The 21144-nt window shown below is 40.7% G+C and overlaps 1 protein-coding gene across 1 annotated transcript; it reads left to right on the top strand.

The window, feature by feature from the left end:
- Positions 1-2531: 2531 nt before the first annotated feature.
- On the top strand, positions 2532-20922 carry srd5a2a (steroid-5-alpha-reductase, alpha polypeptide 2a). Its single transcript, XM_022674538.2, has 5 exons — positions 2532-2887; positions 14637-14800; positions 15814-15915; positions 17330-17480; positions 19127-20922. The coding sequence occupies exons 1-5, from the start codon at positions 2613-2615 to the stop codon at positions 19191-19193; spliced, it is 759 nt and encodes a 252-aa protein (XP_022530259.2). The 5' UTR covers positions 2532-2612; the 3' UTR covers positions 19194-20922.
- The last annotated feature ends 222 nt before the right edge of the window (positions 20923-21144 follow it).

Genomic DNA, 21144 nt, shown 5'->3' on the forward strand with positions numbered 1-21144 from the left:
TGTCAGTGTAACACAGCCAGAATACTCAATACATGGAATTGAGTTCAAATTCAACAATATCAATTATATTTAACAAATTAACACATTATTCACACTGAGATCTGTGTACAGAGAGTACAAAACTTTGGACATACCTTTTTTATTTCTGTTTTCTTTTTATTTATTTATTTAATTATTTTTCTACAATGTTGATTAATATTAAAAATACGTAAATAACTAAGGGAGACATGGGAATTACGTAGTAAACAGTAAAAAAAAGATGGAACTTGGAAATAATAAAAACAAATAAATGAAATAAATATGTACCTAAATGCATACTAAATGTACTATTTTTTAACAACTCATGGCAACTTAAGTATATTTCAGTTGCAATTAAGCTACATTTAAACACAACATAAAAGCATTAGGCTGTGCTTTTCAGTGCTTTTTGTCATATAACTTCTGCAAACGTATGTAGATTTAAATATGTGTTTTTTTTTTAAATAATTTTTAATACACTTGACGTATATTGTAAATGTAGTACTTTGTGTATTGATGCACATATTATGTATACCTTAATGCTTATTTAATGCCACTATATATATATATATATATATATATATATATATATATATATATATATATATAACACAATGTACCATTTAAAGCATATTGCTTAAAAATAAATTTTATGGAAATACAAAGAAAGTATATTTACTGTGTATTTTTTTTTTTTTCATAAAGTATATTAAATGGAAAATGCACTTTTAGTATTCTTTACTTAATTTGAACATACTTTTAAGGCTCTTAAGTATACTTTAAGTATAATTTTCAGGAGGGTTGGGGACACAGAGTAACTCAAACAGCCCATTTGAATGTACTGTACATGTGGCCTTAAATGTTTAACCAATCAGAGTAATTGTAAAAGTAATATGTGGGAATGTGCAGTTTTACACAAAACAGACTGCATTTATTTGAGTTCAAACTAATTGTAGGAGGTTTACAGTGTGTGTATAAGTAGGTGTGTCTGATGCAGTCCTCCAGGAGGACAGTCACTTCCGGTTGAGAGTATGCTGCATGCGATTGGCTGCCGCTTCGGTGTCGGTGTCAGTGTCTTGAAAGTTCATTGATAACTTAATATATTTCTGTGACATAACCATCTAGCACCCACTATTACACCACACTCCCACTCCCATAGTTCAAATCATCTTGCCATGAGCATGTTGGCCAGTGTTCACTCAATCTCACTCACAGGATAACACCTCAAAAGGGCACGAGTGTGTTTGGGAGATCGGTGTTTCATGCAGCTTGCCATCAGCTGCCGGAGCCCTGAGAGAGCACAGTTGGCCTTGCTCTCTCTGGGTGGGTACAGTAGATGGTGCTCTTTCCCCTCATCACTCCTAGGGTGATGTGGATCAGCACAAGGCTGCTTCTGTGAGCTGATGTATCAGAACCGAGTCGCTGCGCTTTCCTCCGAGCGTTAGCGCTGTGATGCTACTCTGTCATACTGTTCAAAAAGAGGAGGTTTATATACTAGTCTGTGCCTTGATATACATATATTGAATACATAGACCTTCCCGTGATTTTTTGACACTTCTGCGAATGTTAATAAAGGCCTTTCTGTTGAGTTGCACAGTTCAGTAAACACAGTGATCAGAGTACTCAGGAAATGCAGGAATGCACCCGAGGAATGCACCCGACTTTATCGTTGGTCATCTACCAGCCTTCCTGCTTTTCTGCACAAAGGCCACGCCCACATCTCATGTGTCTGGGCCAGTCTGCTGCATGGCAACCAGCTGGTATAACTGGATCTGCCCCATTAATTATATATGTATGTGTGTATATATACACAAAAGGATAGCCTTCCACTTTTACAGACTCATATATAAGTATATATATTTATATATTATATACAGCTCTGGAAAAATTAAGAGAGCACTTCAGTTTCTGAATCAGTTTCTCTAATTTTGCTATTTATAGGTTTATATTTGAGTAAAATGAACATTGTTTTTATATTCTATAAACTACAGACAACATTTCTTCTAAAATCCAAATTAAAATATTTTAGTCATTTAGGGCATTTATTTGCAGAAAATGAGAAATGGCTGAAATTAAAGAACTTAAACAAGTTCATATACATATTTTTTTTCATGCATTTTGGCATCATGTTCTCCTCTCTCCACCAGTCTTACACACTGCTTTTGGATAACTTTATGCTACTCACTTCTGGTGCAAAAATTCAAGCAGTTCAGCTTGGTTTGATGGCTTGCAATCGTTAATCTTCCTCTTAATTATGTTCCAGAGGTTTTTAATCTAGTAAAATCAAAGAAACGCATACAGTTTAAGTGCTCTCTTATTATATCTTATTATTATTATTATTATTATTATTATTATTATTATTATTATGATTATTATTGGGGTGCTATTGGCTGGACAGTTCTTTATATTCAGTTCTGGGCCTCTTTTGTAGGGCTTGTTGGACAGCATTGTGTGCATGGCTTAGATTACAGAGAGGGAGGAGCCAGAGCAAGTGAGCAAGTGACACAACAAGAGAGAGAGAGAGAGAAAACAAGGGAGGTATAGAAAGAAGCAGAAGTTGGCAGGACTCTGCTCCAGCCCTGATCTAACACACCATGCTCTGCCACGACAGCACCATCCATAACCTCAGCTGGGGCTTCATCATCGGGGGGTTTCTATACCTCCTCCACCAGGTGAACAATCACACCCCGTACGGGCGCTACGTGGATCTCCAGCACCCCGGGGTGATGGTTCCAGCCAAGGCCGCCTGGCTGATCCAGGAGCTGCCCTCGTTCCTGGTGCCTGTGCTGCTGATGCTGACCACGGAAAGCTCCACTGACCTGGGGAGATACATCCTGCTCTGGACCTTCATCCTGCACTACTTCCAACGGTACAACAGCTCTGTAACATCTGATAAAACGTTCAGAATGATGGTAAAACATGATTTTTGGTGTTAGTAGATTAATCGCGTGCGATTAATCGAGATTAATTGAGATTAATTGCGGATAGTTAGATTTAATCGCACTAGTTCTTAGGATTTTAAGTCAGGGTTGCACAGAATATTTGAACTGCAAAAAATCTCAAAGTCTCAAAATGAGTAGTGAAGTAAGACTTAATTCAATCAAATTAGTGATTTTTTTGTCTTAAGTTTGTACACAGGAATTAGAATAAATAAAAAAATATATACTCAATATTGGATAAGTATTAAGATTTATTGCCTTAATATTAGAATTGTTAATTTGTGGCAACTAACTATAAAAAAAAATAATCCTAACAAGTGAAATTATCTCATTTCAAGGCAAATATGTATACAAATGTATATATTTTTTCCTGATGAGTATTTTTATCTTACCAAGCTTTGTAATTGTAAGATTATTTTGCTTATTTTAGAAACAATGACCTTATTCAGTCTCAGTTACAGTTTTCACCTTATTTTAACTAATTTAAACCCACTAAAAGCCAGCACCGAATTAGCAGCTCAGAAAATGATGATTGCTTTTATAGCCTACAACATGAAGGCCAGTTACTTAATCATAATATATTATCTTTATAAAGTAGACTGGGGGAATGACTACACACTGACAGTGAGTGCCATTAAAACTAACAAAACAGTAACACAAAAAATCAGCAGTCAAGTTATTCTGATTCTTGTGTCCAAATGATTATTTTTTGCTTATTTTAAGAAATCTTACTAAGAACAATTTGCTTATCCTATTGGCAGATTTTATTGCATAATATAAGCCTATAAGTCTCAATTTTAATATATTTTGGACATTGTAGCAGTGTAAATGTTTTCGGTTCAGAAACAGAAGTGCTGTTAGTGACATATCTGTGTGAATGCCTTCGACGGGCTAGTATTCGGCGTGTCCCTCACTTGAACCTATTTTTTCTCATATGTCTGTGCTAACATTTATCATCGCAGCACTCTGATTTCAAGTGGAGGCAGGCCTACACTCACAATGAATAATCCAAATTATTCTTAAGCGGAAATTAGGGCTGAAAAATATTTTAATGCAAGCCATTTAGTAATTTCTTGGTTATTCAGTAATTTAAAGCAGCAGTTCTTAAGATTATTTCTTTTAAACTGAAAGCGGTAAACAGTGTTTCTGAGTGGGGAGAGAACATACTGTATATTTATTCTAAAATCAGAGTGGTCTGGTCTGTTTTTTCTGGCTAAAACAGCCTTTGCTGGTTAACTGAGCTTCAACAGTGCTGCCAATAGTGCTGATACAAGAGCTACTGCGAACATAGAGAAATCAGATCAGCAAACTCTTTATCAGTCTTTATCTGCTCATACATACAACATTAAGCTGGTGAGATAAAAGAGAGTGTAACAGTGCGGGCTGACCGTTATGGCTGTGCTCATTCTTCAGTTAGATTTCTCACTTTCTCATTAACCCAGGGAGCAACTTCTGCTGTGTGGTAACCTTATGTAACCCTGCTACTTTGAATTGCAGAACATTTTGCATTACGAAACTGAGCTGTTCCCCCCAAGCAATAAGCAGAAAACTTCATATATACCTGCTAAAAGAAAAGTCTACAAGTGTATTAAATGAATGCATATACAGTAGCTATTGAATTAAGTTAATTTATAAGTATATCATTGAAAAGTTACTTTATTTCAGTAATTAAGTTAAAATTGTGGAACTCATATATTATATAGATGTATTAAACACAGAGTGATCTATTTTAAGCGTTTATTTCTTTTATTGTTGATGATTATGAAGCTTACAGCCAATTTAAAACCCAAAAATCAGTATCTTAGAAAATGAGAATATTATATATAAGACTAATTGGTACTTTTGGAAGTGTGGGCAGTGTTCCAAGTCCTGCAGGAAAATGAAATCTTTCAGCATCTTCATAAAAGTTGTCAACAGAAGCATGAAGTGCTGTAAGATTTTGTGGGAAAACAAAACTGCACTGACTTTAGACTTGATAATAAAACACAGTGGATCAACACCAGCAGATGATTAGCATGTCTCTCCAAACCATCACTGATCATCAGTAAATTTTACATTTCATTTGTAAATCAAGGGATCAGAGTCTGGAGGAAGAGTGGAGAGACACACAGTCCAAACTGCTCGAGGTCTACAGTGAAGTTTCCACCAATCAGTGATGGTTTGGAGAGACATGTCATCTGCTGGTGTTGATCCACTGTGTTTGATTATCAAGACTAAATATGCGGATTTCATTTTCCAGCAGGATTTGGCACACTGCCAAAAGTACCAATTGGTCTTATATAATATTCTATTTTGCGAAGACACAGATTTCTGGGTTTTCATTGACTGTAAGCCATAAACATCATCAATAAAAGAAATAAACGCTTAAAATAGATCATTCTGTGTGTTATACATTTATAATATATGAGTTTCAGGCCAGATGTGGGCTACAGAGGGATATAAAGCCTATATAAAGCACAGAACTGAGCTGTTTAGTAGAGAAAGAACTATGTTCCCTGGAATGATTTTAGAAGACAATAAAAAACAAATAGAAAAAAAGCATCCCAATACTTTTGTCCATATAATGTGGAATCTCATTCATTAAAGGGCGGTTAAGCACATCTCAGCATGTTACACAGGAATGTCTTTCACTTTCCAGGAACGCCCTTCATTTGGAGGCAAAACATGAGAGAAGGAAGGGCACAGTGCCAGTAATAACAGTGGAAAGGCACAACAGGGGGAAATGGGGAAACTGGGATTACTGTATATCAGTACAGTTCAGTTCAGGCTTTCTCTTTGTACGTCCTCAACAGAAAACATGATAAAAATGCTAGTTTCTTAAAGCTTGCCCTGTTAGAAATTAGCTTGAACATAGAGTGCAGCAGAGTTAATCATTACACACTTTAAACTTCATGTAGCTTCAGATTAGCTCAAGAAAAGTAGAGTTTAGAGAGCTTAATGCAGGGGTGTCCAAACTACGGCCCGCGGGCCATTTGCGGCCCGTTTCCTTTTTTGGAGCGGCCCGCGAGGTATTTTAGAAATAGAATGAAAGTTGGCCCGCTGTTAAGCAGGTTTTTATAATGTAAGATTCAAAGTTTGAACGCTAGGTGTCAGAAACGGGCCAAAGAGTCTAAAAGCGAAGAGAGTGCGCATTTCTAGCGCAGAAAAACGGGCCAAAGAGTCTAAAAGCAGAGAGAGTGCGCATTTCTAGCACAGAAAAACGGGCCAAAGAGTCTAAAAGCGGAGAGAGTGCGCATTTCTAGCGCAAAAAAACGGCAAAAGAGTCTAAAAGTGGAAAGGGTCCGCATTTCTAGCGCAGAAAAACAGGCCAAAGAGTCTAAAAGCAGAGAGAGTGTGCATTTCTAGCGCAGAAAAACAGGCCAAAGAGTCTAAAAGCAGAGAGAGTGCTCAGTTTAGCGCAGAAAAAGGGCAAATGAGTCTAAAAGTTGCCGTAATTAAGGAGTTTAATATTAAGAGACATCATGAAATTAAACATCAATTTGAAAAATCTTAGTTTACACAACACTGTCCAAGATAAAGATAGTAAGTCAAGTAAAATGGTGTGTAAATGAAAATAATTAGGAAAATGTATTATTTAAAGTGCTATATTTCATTATTTGTTTTATTACAGAGTCTGTGGCCCGTGACTTCAAATATATTTCTCCTTCTGGCCCCCAACAAAAAAAGTTTGGACACCCCTGTGTTAATGGAATAGAGAGTTTCCATGGCTGAGCATCTCCATCCATACCTTACATCACCAAGTGCAATGTAAAGCACCGAATGGGGTGGTGTAAAGTATGGATGAAGCTGGACTTTACAAGACTGAGTTTGACTTGTTTCATTTCATCGCACCAAGTGTAAAGTTTGGTAGAGGGGGGATAATTATTACGATTATGGTGTGGGATTGTTTTCTAGTGAAAGGAACTTCTAATGCTTCAGCATACCAAGAGATTTGGGACAACTTCATGCTTTCAACTTTGCAGGAACAGTTTTGGGACGGCCCCTTGCTGTTCCAACATGGATACTGCACACCAGTGAACAAAGCAGTCCTGACCTCAACCTGTTAGAACCTCTATGAGATTAATTAAAGCTGACGCCTTCTCGACCAACATCAATTAATGTTAGTTCAAATATTCCCATAAACACACTCCTAAACCTTGTGGAAAGCCTTTCCAGAAAAGTTGAAGTTATTACAGCTGCAAAGGGTGGGCCAACATCATATTAAACTTAAGAGTTAAGAGTGTGATGTCACTCAAATTTGTATGTGTCTAAAAGACTAGTGTGATGATGTCAGGCCCCTGAGCACATCACCACCTACCCAAGAGACTTTTTATCTACACAGACTCCTGTAGAAATGGCGGCACGCGAGCCACCCGGGTCCTTATGGTCTGGGTAGAAATCAAGGGGTGTTCTGGGCCAGGGGAGCCTGGGGGTACCTGTGAAATAGAAAACATAGGAAATAATGCATTAACTTTGTAAAATTATTATCAATATTTACCTGGACGTCCGATTGTTTACATGCATGTCTTATTATCTGTAAATATGTTAATACTGTATAATAACTATCATGTATAGTTGTCTTACCCACCTGCCCACTAGTTAATTGCTTGTTGGTTTAGCCGGGGGAGGGCTAAAAGTATTTAAGGGCAGGCGAGTACACTATTGAGCTGTTTATTTAGCATTTTGGTGGTAGCTGCCAATCCACCTTTAACTCCTACCAGTGAACAGTGTGTAAATAGTGTGTATATATTGTATATTTCGTTTTGTTTCATTTTTGTTTTTGGTTTTGGGTGCTTCGTTCGTCACAAGAAACACTTTAAAAAGGATACTTACCTGGTTCCACTGTTTTTACGTCTCTGCATCACCTCTCTCCGGTAACCTCCTGACCACTTGTCCTCACACCACCACAACTAGCAATATTTTTTATGCTCGCTATGAAGAAAACACATTAAATTTGAACACATTAAACATTAATCATTACACTTACAAATGAGATGTTTATTCAAGTGTGCTCTTAGTATGCTTCTTTTAACCTAAAATTAAGCAAGTATGCTTTTGGTTTACTTTTTTTTTTTCGTCAGTGACATATTAAACATAATTATTCTTATAGTTATATATGATTATACTTCATCATAGTTCACGTAAAAGACTTAAAATACATTACAGTTCAATATTATTTGCTCATATTAATTAAATTGTGTCAGGGCCAGACAGGAATGAGACTGGTGCAGATACAATAAAATAACTTTTATTAAAGTTATAGAGTAGACAGGGGTAGTCAACAGAAACAGGGTCAGTACCAAAAATGCACAGTGTAGAGAAACCATACCATAACCGGAGGACAGTCCAGAGTTCATACACGGGTAGGCAGTATCACAGGGTAGGCAAAAATCCAGAGTACAATAAACAGTCCAGGTCATACACGGTAATCCAACACAAGGGAGCAGGCAAAAGTCAAAGTCGGTAGAAAACAAAAACAAGATCATACACGGAGAATAGCAAGGGCAAGAGAAACGCTTTGTATTGTAGGATTTACGAAACAGATACTCGGCGAGGTGTGAGCGTGAGCATGGTCCTTAAATACACTGAGTAATCAGTACTCGGGACTTCCTGGTGGCGTAATGTGACGCGTCATGTGATCGGGAGTGTGTGTTGTGTCATGGAGTGGTGCGTTCTGGGTATTGTAGTTGTTACTGTGAGAATCGCAGATAGAGCTGGATGTGGGAGACACAGACGTGCTTTCAGCACCAGACATGACAGTACCCTCCCCCTGAGGGACCGGAGCGGAGGCAGAACGGGGCCGACCCCGGCGACGACCACCCGGCGGACAGGGAGTACCGGCGGGAGGTGCAGGTGTCGGAGCGGAGGTGCCAGACAGACGGGGCTCACCAGAGCGAGAAACCCGACGAGTTGGAGCAGAGGAGGTCGGAGGACGCTTGGGACGTCCACGGGGCCTAGGAGCAGGCTTACCAGGAAAACGAGCATGAAACTCCACGAGCAAGGCAGGGTCCAGCACGTCTTTGGCAGCCACCCAACAACGCTCCTCCGGACCATACCCCTCCCAATCGATAAGGTATTGGAGTACAGGGCGCCGAGTGGTCCAGCGGTCTAAAGCGCTGCCACTATGAGCAGGAGGTCGCCGGTTCGAACCCCAGCTCATGCAGCTTTGCCATCAAGCTGCCGGCGTCAGAGGGAGCAAAATTGGCCCTGCTCCCTCTGGGTGGGTAGATGGCGCTCTCTCCCCACATCACTCCTACGGGGATGTCTGCAGCACAGGGCGTCTGTGAGCTGATGTACTGGAGCCGAGCCGCTGCGCTTTCCTCCAAGCGCGCTGGCTGCTCGGTAATGCTGCATCAGCAGCAGCTCGAAAAGAAGCGGTGGCTGACTTCACATGTATCGGAGGAAGCATGTGCTAGTCTTCACCCTCCTGGTGTGTTGAGGTATCACTAGTGATAGGGGGAGTCCTAATGAATGGGTTGGGTAATTGGCCGTGTAAATTGGGGAGATAATGGGAAAAAATTAGAAATAAAATTATAAAAAAAAAAAAAAAAAAAGGTATTGGAGTACACCCCCACGTCTGCGTGAATCCAGCACCTCCCGGACAGCATACGTGGACGACCCCTCCCCCTCCACAGCCGCGGGTGGAACATCAGTCGGTGCAGCGTCAGCGAGTGTACCCGGGACCATAGGCTTGAGGAGAGATACATGAAAAGAATTATTAATACGATACTGAGGGGGTAACTCCACCTTGTAAGTAACTTCATTAATACGTGACAAAATCTTAAGAGGACCAATAAACTTAGGCAGGAGTTTTCTACAACTACCCTCAAACCTAAAGTCCCGGGTAGAAAGCCACACCCGATCTCCTGGTTGGTAGTCTGGGCTGTCACCACGGTGCTTGTCAGCACGCTCCTTGTACACGCGCAGTACCTCAGAGACTTTACGATGCGTGTCTTCCCACACCTGCTCACTGCGCTTCATCCATTCATCCACAGCCGGCACATCAGTGGACACCGCTGTCCAAGGAGCTAGAGGAGGCTGAAAACCCAGAACACACTGAAAGGGGGTGAGGCCAGAGGTAGTGTTAACTAGGGAGTTTTGTGCAATTTCAGCCCAAACGAGGTATTGTGACCAATCAGTGGGATGTTTGAAGCAGTATGTGCGGAGGAATTTCCCGAGTTCCTGATTAACCCTCTCACATTGACCATTACATGTAGGGTGGAACCCAGAAGTGAGACTGACATGTACACCGAGATGTTCAAAAAATGCCTTCCACACACGAGAGGTAAATTGAGGACCACGGTCAGACAGAATATCTTCGGGGATACCAAAGTGTCTAAATACATGCATATAAATAGCTTGAGCAGTTTGGAAGGCAGTAGGCAGAGCTGGGAATGGAATAAATTTAACCCCTCTAGAGAAACGATCAACAACAGTGAGAACTGTAGTATAACCCTCAGATACAGGCAGATCAGTAACAAAATCAACAGCAATATGCGACCAAGGTCTCTCAGGTACAGGGAGAGGTAGTAGCTTACCGGCTGGAAGGGTTTTAGGCAGAGAGTAATTGTAACGTGCGTGTGACACCAGGATGACCAGAGGTTAAAGCGGAATGAGCCCAGGTGATGAGCCTGTCTCGAAACTGGACGGGTACGAACGTTTTACCCTGAGGACAGTCCTCAGAATCGGGCTGATTAGCGTTACTTTGGCGAATCTGATCGTCTAACTCCCTAACTCCTGGGGCTGGGATGCGCTGTCCACAGTGCTGTAAACCCTGGACAGCGCATCAGCTTTAGTATTACGGTTTCCCGGACGGAACGAGATCGAGAAGTTAAATCGAGAGAAAAAAAGAGACCAACGTGCTTGTCTCGGATTAAGTCGTTTAGCCGTGCGGAGGTATTCCAAATTCTTGTGATCAGTATACACAGTAAACGGATGAACGGACCCCTCCAGCCAGTGACGCCATTCTTCTAGAGCTAATTTCACAGCAAGAAGTATCCCCTATCCCATAGTTACGCTCCGCAGGGGAAAGCTTGCGTGAGAAGAAGGCTACAGGAAACAATTTGGGTGGCGACCCACTACGCTGAGAGAGAACCGCGCCAACACCCGATTCGGAAGCGTCCACTTCCACTACGAAGGGAAACTCGGGATTAGGGTGCCTAAGTACAGGGGCTGAAATGAACGCAGCTTTCAGCTCACAGAAAGCGCGATCCGCTTCGGTTGACCACTTCAGGATTTTAGCAGCCCCTTTAGTGAGGGCAGTAAGGGGCGCAGCAATGGAGCTAAAGTTACGGATGAACCGCCTATAAAAATTAGCGAAGCCAAGGAATCGCTGGAGTTCTTTAATGGTCTGGGGCACAGGCCAATTAGTAACGGCAGTCACTTTCTCATCGTCCATAAGGACACCGGAGGAACTGATAACATAGCCGAGAAATGTGACCCTTTGCGTGTGGAACTCACATTTCTCGGCTTTGGCAAACAGGCTATGTTCTCTCAGGCGTTGGAGAACTTGGCGGACATGCTGTATGTGTGTGGGGAGATCTGGGGAATAGATAAGGATGTCGTCTATAAAAAGGACAACAGAGTGATTAATTAGGTCACGAAATATGTCGTTCATAAAGGACTGGAATATGGCTGGGGCGTTAGCAAGACCGTAACTCATGACCAGGTATTCATAGTGGCCGTTGGTGGTGGAAAACGCTGTTTTCCATTCGTCACCCTCCCTGATGCGAATGAGGTTATAAGCACTACGGAGATCGAGTTTGGTGAAGTACACGGCATTACGTAACTGTTCTAGTGCTGCTGGGATTAACGGGAGCGGGTAAGCGAACTTTTTGGTAATGTCGTTTAAGCCTCTGTAATCTATGCAGGGTCTCAAACCCCCATCCTTCTTCTTTACGAAGAAGAAACCGGAACCAACAGGGGATTTGGATGGGCGAATGAAACCTTGCGCAAGAGCTTCACTAACATACTCTTCCATAGCCTTCTCCTCATCACGAGACAATGGGTACACACGAGCTTTGGGCAGTACAGAACCCTCTATTAAATCAATAGAGCAATCATAGGGGCGATGCGGAGGTAACTCGGTAGCTTTAGCTTTACTAAACACATCAGAAAAATCATAGTACTCAGAGGGAATAGCAGGGGTATCTACAGAATTAGGGCTTTCAACAGAGGTAGATTGCAAAGAGAGTGAATTTAAAGATAAACAGTTCTCACGGCAGAAAGGAGACCAGGCAGTGATGTCTCCCAGGCTCCATGAAATGACGGGGTCGTGTGTCTTTAACCATGGCGCTCCCAAAACCAGTGGATGTTCTGTGCGTGGGAGCACATAGAGAGGGAGCTGTTCCACATGTAGTGCGCTGGCTTGAAGGGTGAGAGGAAGAGTCTGCAGGGTCACAGGTTTGGAGCGTACAGTCTTTCCATCGATGGCATGGATGGAGATCGACTTGGGGAGAACTTTCGTGGGTATGGCGTGCTCCTCCACCAGGTCCAGGCTGATAAAGTTCCCCTCCGACCCAGAATCTACAAGCGCTGAGACACAAAACACATCCGTTGGAGTGGTAATAATAACAGGCAACATGAAACATTTTTCTTTAAGTTCAGAAACAGGGGTACATACCACGTTAGCGCGTGGAGTGCTCTCCACGCGCTGTCCCAGAGCAGACTCTTGAGCAGAATTGGGCCGGAGTTCACAGTTAGCCCTCAGATGACCTGAACCACCACAATAGAGGCACAGGTGAAGACGCATGCGACGCTGCCTCTCAGCGACGGATAGTCTGGATCGTGTGATATCCATGGGTTCAGAGATGGGTGCAGGCGCAAATTCCGGAACTGGATTCCCGGACTGGAGTAGTGCAGGGCGAACCGCAGGAGTGTGGCTAACTGCTTTGGGCTTACGGGAAAGGAGCTGATCCAGACGGATAGACAGAGCGATCAGCTGATCCAGGGTGAGTGAGTCGTCCTTGCATGCAAGTTCTCTTTGAATCTCGGGGTTAAGTCCGTGTCGAAACATGGAGATGAGAGCAGGATCGTTCCAACCGCTGCTAGCGGCTAACGTACGGAACTCCAGAGCAAAGGCTGCCACAGATAGTTTACCTTGCTTCAAGGTAATCAGAAGCTCTCCACTAGATTGCCCATAGCGTGTATGATCAAAAACGCTGCGAAAAATAGACAAAAAAGTGTCGTAGCTGGATTCAGAAATGTTCTCCCAAATAGCTGTAGCCCAGTCCAAAGCCTTGCCAGACAACCGAGAAATTATAAACCCGATTTTAGCTTTATCAGAAGCAGGAGGTGAGTTGCTAAAAAACACGGAGCACTGGAGCAGAAACCCATTACACTTCTCAGTGTTACCGTCATAGACTTCGGGTTTACACACATCGAAAAAGGGAGTAGTGGTTTCGTTAGGGCTGGCTACAGGACTAACCACTGGGCTAGGGTTCTGGGTGGATAAACCCCGGAGATGACTCATAATCTCGGCTAGCTGCTGCTGTTGGTTAACCTGGTGGCGTGCTAGCTCGTCAACAGCTTGGGTCACACCAGCGAGCGTTTGCTGGTGCTGACCTAAAAGCCGACCCTGGTTAGCCAAACCAGACTTAATAGACTCTGTATCCGCAGTCTCTGTCATTATGGCCGAGTATCTTGTCAGGGCCAGACAGGAATGAGACTGGTGCAGATACAATAAAATAACTTTTATTAAAGTTATAGAGTAGACAGGGGTAGTCAACAGAAACAGGGTCAGTACCAAAAATGCACAGTGTAGAGAAACCATACCATAACCGGAGGACAGTCCAGAGTTCATACACGGGTAGGCAGTATCACAGGGTAGGCAAAAATCCAGAGTACAATAAACAGTCCAGGTCATACACGGTAATCCAACACAAGGGAGCAGGCAAAAATCAAAGTCGGTAGAAAACAAAAACAAGATCATACACGGAGAATAGCAAGGGCAAGAGAAACGCTTTGTATTGTAGGATTTACCAAACAGATACTCGGCGAGGTGTGAGCGTGAGCATGGTCCTTAAATACACTGAGTAATCAGTACTCGGGACTTCCTGGTGGCGTAATGTGACGTGTCATGTGATCGGGAGTGTGTGTTGTGTCATGGAGTGGTGCGTTCTGGGTATTGTAGTTGTTACTGTGAGAATCGCAGATAGAGCTGGATGTGGGAGACACAGACGTGCTTTCAGCACCAGACATGATAAATTGGGCCAATTAAGTCCCAATATATATTGAAACAGTACATTTACAAGTCTAATAAAAGTACAATGATCCTAGTATACTTACTACACAGTATATACTTGAGTTTGCTTATTAAAATAAGCTGTAACTATACTTTTTTTATGAGAGAAAATAGAGGTTATCGTCATTTTTAACAAGTAAAATACAATATTTGTGGGTTTCTTTGGTTTCGCTTGTCCTGAACCATCTTGCCAGTGATTCTAATAGCCCTCTGTTTGGAGTGTTCCTCTGAAAAATCTCCATTTAAAGGGGCATGTAGCCCTAAAACGTCCATAACCCACCCCTCCAGCCTAACAAGTATCAGGACACCCTACTTTTAGGAGAGCACAGTGCGCAAAACAGAGGGGTAGGACTAGGGTAGGGTAATTCTCTGATCAATAGTGAAAGCCCTACAAGTTTATTTAAGTTTTTCTATTCAAATTTCTGCATTTTCTCCTCTCTTTTCTCTCTTTTCTCCAGGACGTTTATCTACGCTCTGCTGACCAAAGGACGTCCCTGTCCTCTCTACATCGTGGTGTCGGCCGTGGTCTTCTGCTCTGTGAATGGATTCCTCCAGGGACATTACATGCTGCACTGTGCGCGGTATGAAGCTGCCTGGTACACAGATGTACGATTTATTTTGGGTAAGCTTGTTCACTACAGCTACAGTGGTGTGAAAAAAAGTTTTGGGCACTTCTGATCATTTTCGTGATTTTCCTTTACAAATTATCGGTTGTTCGTTTGCAGAAATTTCAGTTAAATACTGTATATCATATAGCAGATGAACACAGTGATATTTGAGAAGCGAAATTAAGTTAATAGGATTTACAGAAAATCCTCCTTTTGCAGAAATAACAGCCTCTAAACTCTTGCTATAGCTTCCAGTGAGAGTCTGGTTGAATGAGTTTTCTGGTTGAAGGTATTTTGGATCATTCTTCTTTACAAAACTTCTCCAGTTCAGTCAGGTTTGATTCAGGTTTCTGATCATGAACCCGCTTTAAATCACACCACATTATTTATTTTGCCTTTTTATTTATTTTAATTTTCTGTTTTACCTTTAAGTTTTTCATTTATTTTATTAATTTCATCCTTTTATTTATTTTATTCACTGTTCTACTTTTGGTCGTTTACCTTTTAATTTAATTTATTTTGTCCTTTTGTTTATTCTATCTTCTGTTTTACCATCTTTGTAATTTTGTAATTTTTATCTTTTTCTATTTGTGTTTATATATTATTGTTTTAATTATTTACCTCTTTATTTAATTTTTACTGTTTTATACTAAATTATTTTATTTCTTCTTTATTAAATCTTATGTTGTTTGCTTGTTTGTTAATGCTTTTAATATTTAATTTTTGTATTGTTTTGTTTATTAAGTTGCTAATTTTAGCTCAGCTAATTAAATACTTGATTTTAGTTTAAATTGATTTTTCAGTCTCCTTAAGTTGTAAATGCTCGGCTGCATTAAGAAAAATAAGGGTTGAGGGTTACCCTCAATGTATTACTTAGTGAAATTAAAGGTTAATTGATTGATGATTGATTGCAAATTAAAATGATACTTTATGCCTCAATATTAATATTGTGTCCCACCCCTACTAGACTGTGCAGTGAGTGGTATAGACTTATCATTTATACATCAGTATATCTGTCTGTCTGCAGGTCTGTTCCTGTTCTTCTCAGGAATGGCCATCAACATCCACAGTGACCATATACTGCGCAACCTGAGGAAGCCTGGAGAGATCACCTACAAAATCCCCAAAGGTAACGAAGCCCTGAACATCAGCAGCAGTAACAGCATTAGTATTATACACTTTATTATCTACAGTAATCGTGTCTCATTAAATCAGTCCTACACAGAGTACCCTGATAGCAAGGAATGTTGCATAAATGTTGAAATTCTGACATTAAAACAATATTTATCCACATTCAAGGTTTTGAATGAAGCCAGTTTCATCATTGTAACGTTTTTGATGGTGTTTATGGTGACATCATTTGAGGATACTTTCAAAGTTCTTAAAAATTCTACTTTTTCTGGTTGACTGATCTTGATTTTTTCTTAAAATATCTTTTTATTTATTTAGTTGAGTAGTTGTTGCTTCTCATAACCTGGATTAGAGCATTACTCGAATATTCACTATTCACTGTATACCTGTCACTCTACCTCTTCACTACTTTACTTTAACTGATGCTCTCAAACACTTTATTAAGAGGCAAGAAATTCAAGTAATTAACTCTTGATGAGTTCAGCACAGCTGCTAACTGAAAGCAATAATGCATTTTTTTAACAAGCAGTATGGCTAAAATGCTGTAATTTCCACAATTTTGTTTAAAGAATTATTGCACACTTTCTGTAAATCATATAAGCTTCATTTCACTTCTCAAATATCACTGTGTTTGTCTGCTTTATGACATATTTAACTGATATACAGCTGCAAGAAAAAGTATCTGAACCCTTTGGGATAACTTGGATTTCTGCATAAATCTTCATTCAAGTCACAACAATATGGATTTCTGCATAAATCTTCATTCAAGTCACAACAATAGACAAACACAGTCTGCTTAGACTAAAACCACACAAAACATTATGTGTTTGCATGGTTTTATTGAACACTGCATGTTAACATTCACAGTGAGGGGAAAAGTATGTGAAGCTTTGGATTTAATAACTAGTTGATTCTTCTTTGGCAGAAAAAAACTTAACCAATCGTTTCATGTAGCTGCAGATCAGACCTGCAGAACGGTCAGGAGGAATTCTGGATCATTTCTCTTCACTAAACTTCAGTTTCAGTTCAGCTATAATATTATGGGATATCTGGTGTGAATCGCTCTCTTGAGGTCATGATGCCGCAATATCTTAATTGGGTTCAGGAGGTCAGGACTCTCCAGAAGGTGCTGTGTTTATTTTCTGTTGAAGTCGTTCAGTTGTTGATTTACTTCTATGTTTTGGGTCGTTGTCCTGTTGCATCATCCATCCTCTGTTGAGCTTCAGTCGGTGGACAGATGGTCTTAAGTTTTCCTGCAAAATATCTTGGTAAACTAAAAAAGTACCACAGTATCTCCAAAAAATGTGGTGGTTAATCCAAAATGAACTTCACAGTTTCAAGTCTATTAATGACTGTTTTTAACCAGCACGCTATTGAATTTAATGTATAATAATCAGTGTGTGTGTTCTCAGGGGGGATGTTTGAGCTGGTGTCTGGTGCTAATTTCTTCGGGGAGATTATGGAGTGGTGTGGATATGCTGTAGCCGCATGGTCTCTGCCTGCCTTCGCCTTCGCTTTCTTCACTGTGTGCTCTATAGGACCACGAGCATATGACCACCACAGGTACAGCCGTAACACCAGCATTACACCAGTGGGACAGCCAAAGTACAACATTTACTAAAGGTTGCATTAACATCTTTAGAACATTCAGGATCGTATCTTACATTCTGCGTAAAGTGTGTCGTGATGCTTGTTGCTATCTTACACCCCGCCAACAGCCAACTGTATTTTCGGTTAAAAAATTAATAAGAGAGCACTTAGAAATGATGAGTTTCTTTGATTTTACCAAATTGAAAACCTCTGGAATATAATCAAGAGGAAGATGGATGATCACAAACCATCAAACCACCAAACTGAACTGCTTGCATTTTTGCAGCAGGAGTGATTAGCATAAAGTTATCCAAAAGCAGTGTGTAAGACTGGTGGAGGAGAACATGATGCCAAGATGCATGAAAACTGTGATTAAAATCCAGAGTTATCCCACCAAATATTGATTTCTGAACTCTTAGCCCTCCTGTTATGTTACAGGTCAAATTGATCCGTTTAAAAGTTTGAGGGCATAAGAAGTACACCATGTACGGCTTGAAATGTGCAAAAAAGCATGTACTAATTCTATTAATTAATCATGGGTGTTGTTAATTTTGAGCGTTATGTAAAATAAACCAATCAGTGTCCCAGTAGTCATTCCCTTTAAGGGTCGGGTGAGCTCTGACTTTGGCGCTTTTGTATCTTAACAGCGTAGCGCTTTGCTTTGTGCGTCTCAGCAGAGACTAATACTGAGCTGCTCTTTCACCCTGTGAAGATATAACAGCAGCTCATTTAATGGAACAGTAATGTTTTTTTTTTTTTTTTGTTTATTTTTGAGTTAAAAGACAGGTTTGCACTGGGAGCACCTATAGGAATGGACTGTGATGACTGACTGTTGACTGTTGTCAGGTTTTTAATCAGTCAGTGGAGCTCCTGTGTTTTCCACCACTAAAATATATAGAAACAAGCCAGAAATTTACCTAAACACACCTCACCTCCAGACCACCACACCAGACCATCAGTGTAGATTTATTACAAAACTCTGATGCTATTTTAACAGCGTGGGAGCAAGGCATGAAAATGGTCTGCTGACAGGGTGTAAGATAGAATAGAGCATCGTGACATGACTTGTGCTTGTGCGTGTTCTGAAATGTTAATGTAATTATCATAATACTGATTTGGGTTCTCTTATGCTTTAACCCTTGTGTGGTGTTCGGGTCTGTGGGACCCGTTTTCATTTTTCATCAAATGATACAAAAAAAATATTTTTTCTAACTCAAACTCATTGGCATTGGCTCATTTTTTGTGACAAAAACATATATCAAAACATCAAAAAAAAAAAAAAAAATTAAAAAAAAAAACATTATATTTCATACAGTATGTTTGGCCAAGGCTAATAAAAACATTGTTCTCATTTGATTAATTTATTTCACTCATTCTTTAATATCATTTCTTTACTTGTAATAAAAAAAGAGTAGCACTTTTTAAAAGAAATGTAACATAAGAAAGGTAAAGGGCGAATATTAACCATGTAAGCTGTTTATATTGCTTGCAATTTAGGTGAAGCAAGCATGTGTAAAGCATTTTAATGTAAAATTGCTTAATTTTGCTGAATTAAATATGAACACCACACAAGGGTTAACTAAAACTGATGCACCCCTGTTTTCTTCATTGCTCTGCAGGTACTATCTTGAGAAGTTTGAAGATTACCCCAAATCCAGGAAGGCGGTGATTCCCTTTATCTTGTAGCTTGTCGGCACTTACTTACTCAGACTGAAGGAACTGCTGGAAAACTGAGGAAGAATGTTTTTTATTCCTATTATGAGGAATTTCCTGACTTTCCACATGGGAGATTGGAGTATTTACGGGAGGAAGAGATGCCTGAAGCTCCTGTAACATCCTGCAGAGTTCCATCTAATGTCTTGGGATGTGTTTTGGCATTCCATCACTGCATCTCCACCCTGTAACTCAGTATTACCTGCGATCATGAGGAAACAAGCTGAAGTCCAGCCCAGCCCAGGTTCTCACATCACTTAGAACTATACACTTAAAGGAGAACTCTGGTGTAAAAGGGACTTTTGTTGTAGTAAAACATGATAAATAGTACTTAGCTTTAATGAATAGCACACCTAAGAAGCTTCAAGCGCTGCCATTACTCCTAGGTCTACGCTATGTGAAGTCTATGTATATATATGTCTATGTCATTATCAGTACAGTGATGGCGGCGCTCAGAGCTGAAGCTATAGCGTTAAAGGATGTAAACAGTGTTTTTAATAAGCTTCTATTTAAGCACTCTTTACGTTATGAATGCCTCGTTTTAAATGTCAGAGCTCTATATATATACAGTGAGTCCAAGAAGTATTTGATCCCTTGCTGATTTTCTTCGTTGGCCCACTAATAAAGACATGATCATTCTATACTTTTAATGGTAGATGTATTCTTACATGGAGAGACAGAATATTAAAAAGAAAATCCAGAAAATAAATCTAAGGAATATATATTAATTGATTTGTATTTCATGGAGTGAAATAAGTATTTGATCCCTTAGTATTCATTAGCAGTTCTGGCTTTTACAGACCAGTTAGACACTCCCAATCAACTTGTTACCTGACCTGAAGCCACCTGTTCTCACTAATCACTTGTGTGAAAAACACCTGTCCACAGAATCAGACAGATCACACAGATTTCAAGTCTCCAACATGGGTAAAACCAAAGAGCTGTCACAGGACCTCAGAGTCAGAATTGTTGACCTTCACAAAGCTGGAATGGGCTACAAAAAGATTAGTAAGGTGTTGGATGTGAAAGTAACAACTATTGGTGCAATTATCAGAAAGTTTAAAGAGTATAACATGACAATCAACAGACCTCGGCCCGGTGCTCCAAAGAAGATTTCGCCTTGTGGGGTGGCAATGATGCTGAGAACGGTCAGAAATCGTCCTGCAACCACTCGGCAGGAGTTAGCAAATGACCTGAAGGCAGCTGGGACCACAGTTTGCAAGGAAACAATTGGCAACACTTTGCGCAACAATGGATTCACATCCTGCAGTGCCTGAAAGGTACCCCTGCTGAAGAGAGCACATGTGGAGGCGCCAATGATCATTTGAAAGATGAACCAAGTTATTGGGAGAAGGTTTTGTGGTCAGACGAGACCAAAATTGAACTTTTTGGCCTCAACTCCACCCGCCATGTGTGGAGGAAGAAAAATGCTGCCTATGACCCCAAGAACACTGTGCCCACCGTCAAGCATGGAGGTGGAAGCATAATGTTTTGGGGGTGTTTCTCTGCCAAGGGTACAGGGCTACTTCACCGCATCACTGGGAAGATGGATGGAGCCATGTACCGCACAATCCTGAGGGACAACCTCCTCCCCTCTGCCAGGGATCTGAAAATGGGCCGTGGTTGGGTCTTCCAACATGATAATGACCCTAAACATACAGCAAAGGATTGGCTCAAGAAAAATCACATTAAGCTCATGGAGTGGCCCAGCCAGTCGCCAGACCTCAATCCGATCGAAAATCTATGGAGGGAGCTGAAGGTCAGAGTTGCCAAGCGACAGCCCACCAACCATCATGATTTAGAGAGGATCTGCAAAGAAGAGTGGGCCAAAATTCCCCCTGGTGTGTGTGCTAAACTTGTGGTTAACTACAACAAACGTCTCACCGCTGTGCTTGCAAACAAAGGCTTTGCCACTAAGTATTGA

The sequence above is a fragment of the Astyanax mexicanus genome, chromosome 21, assembly GCF_023375975.1.
Source record: "Astyanax mexicanus isolate ESR-SI-001 chromosome 21, AstMex3_surface, whole genome shotgun sequence".
Lineage (NCBI taxonomy): Eukaryota > Metazoa > Chordata > Actinopteri > Characiformes > Acestrorhamphidae > Astyanax > Astyanax mexicanus.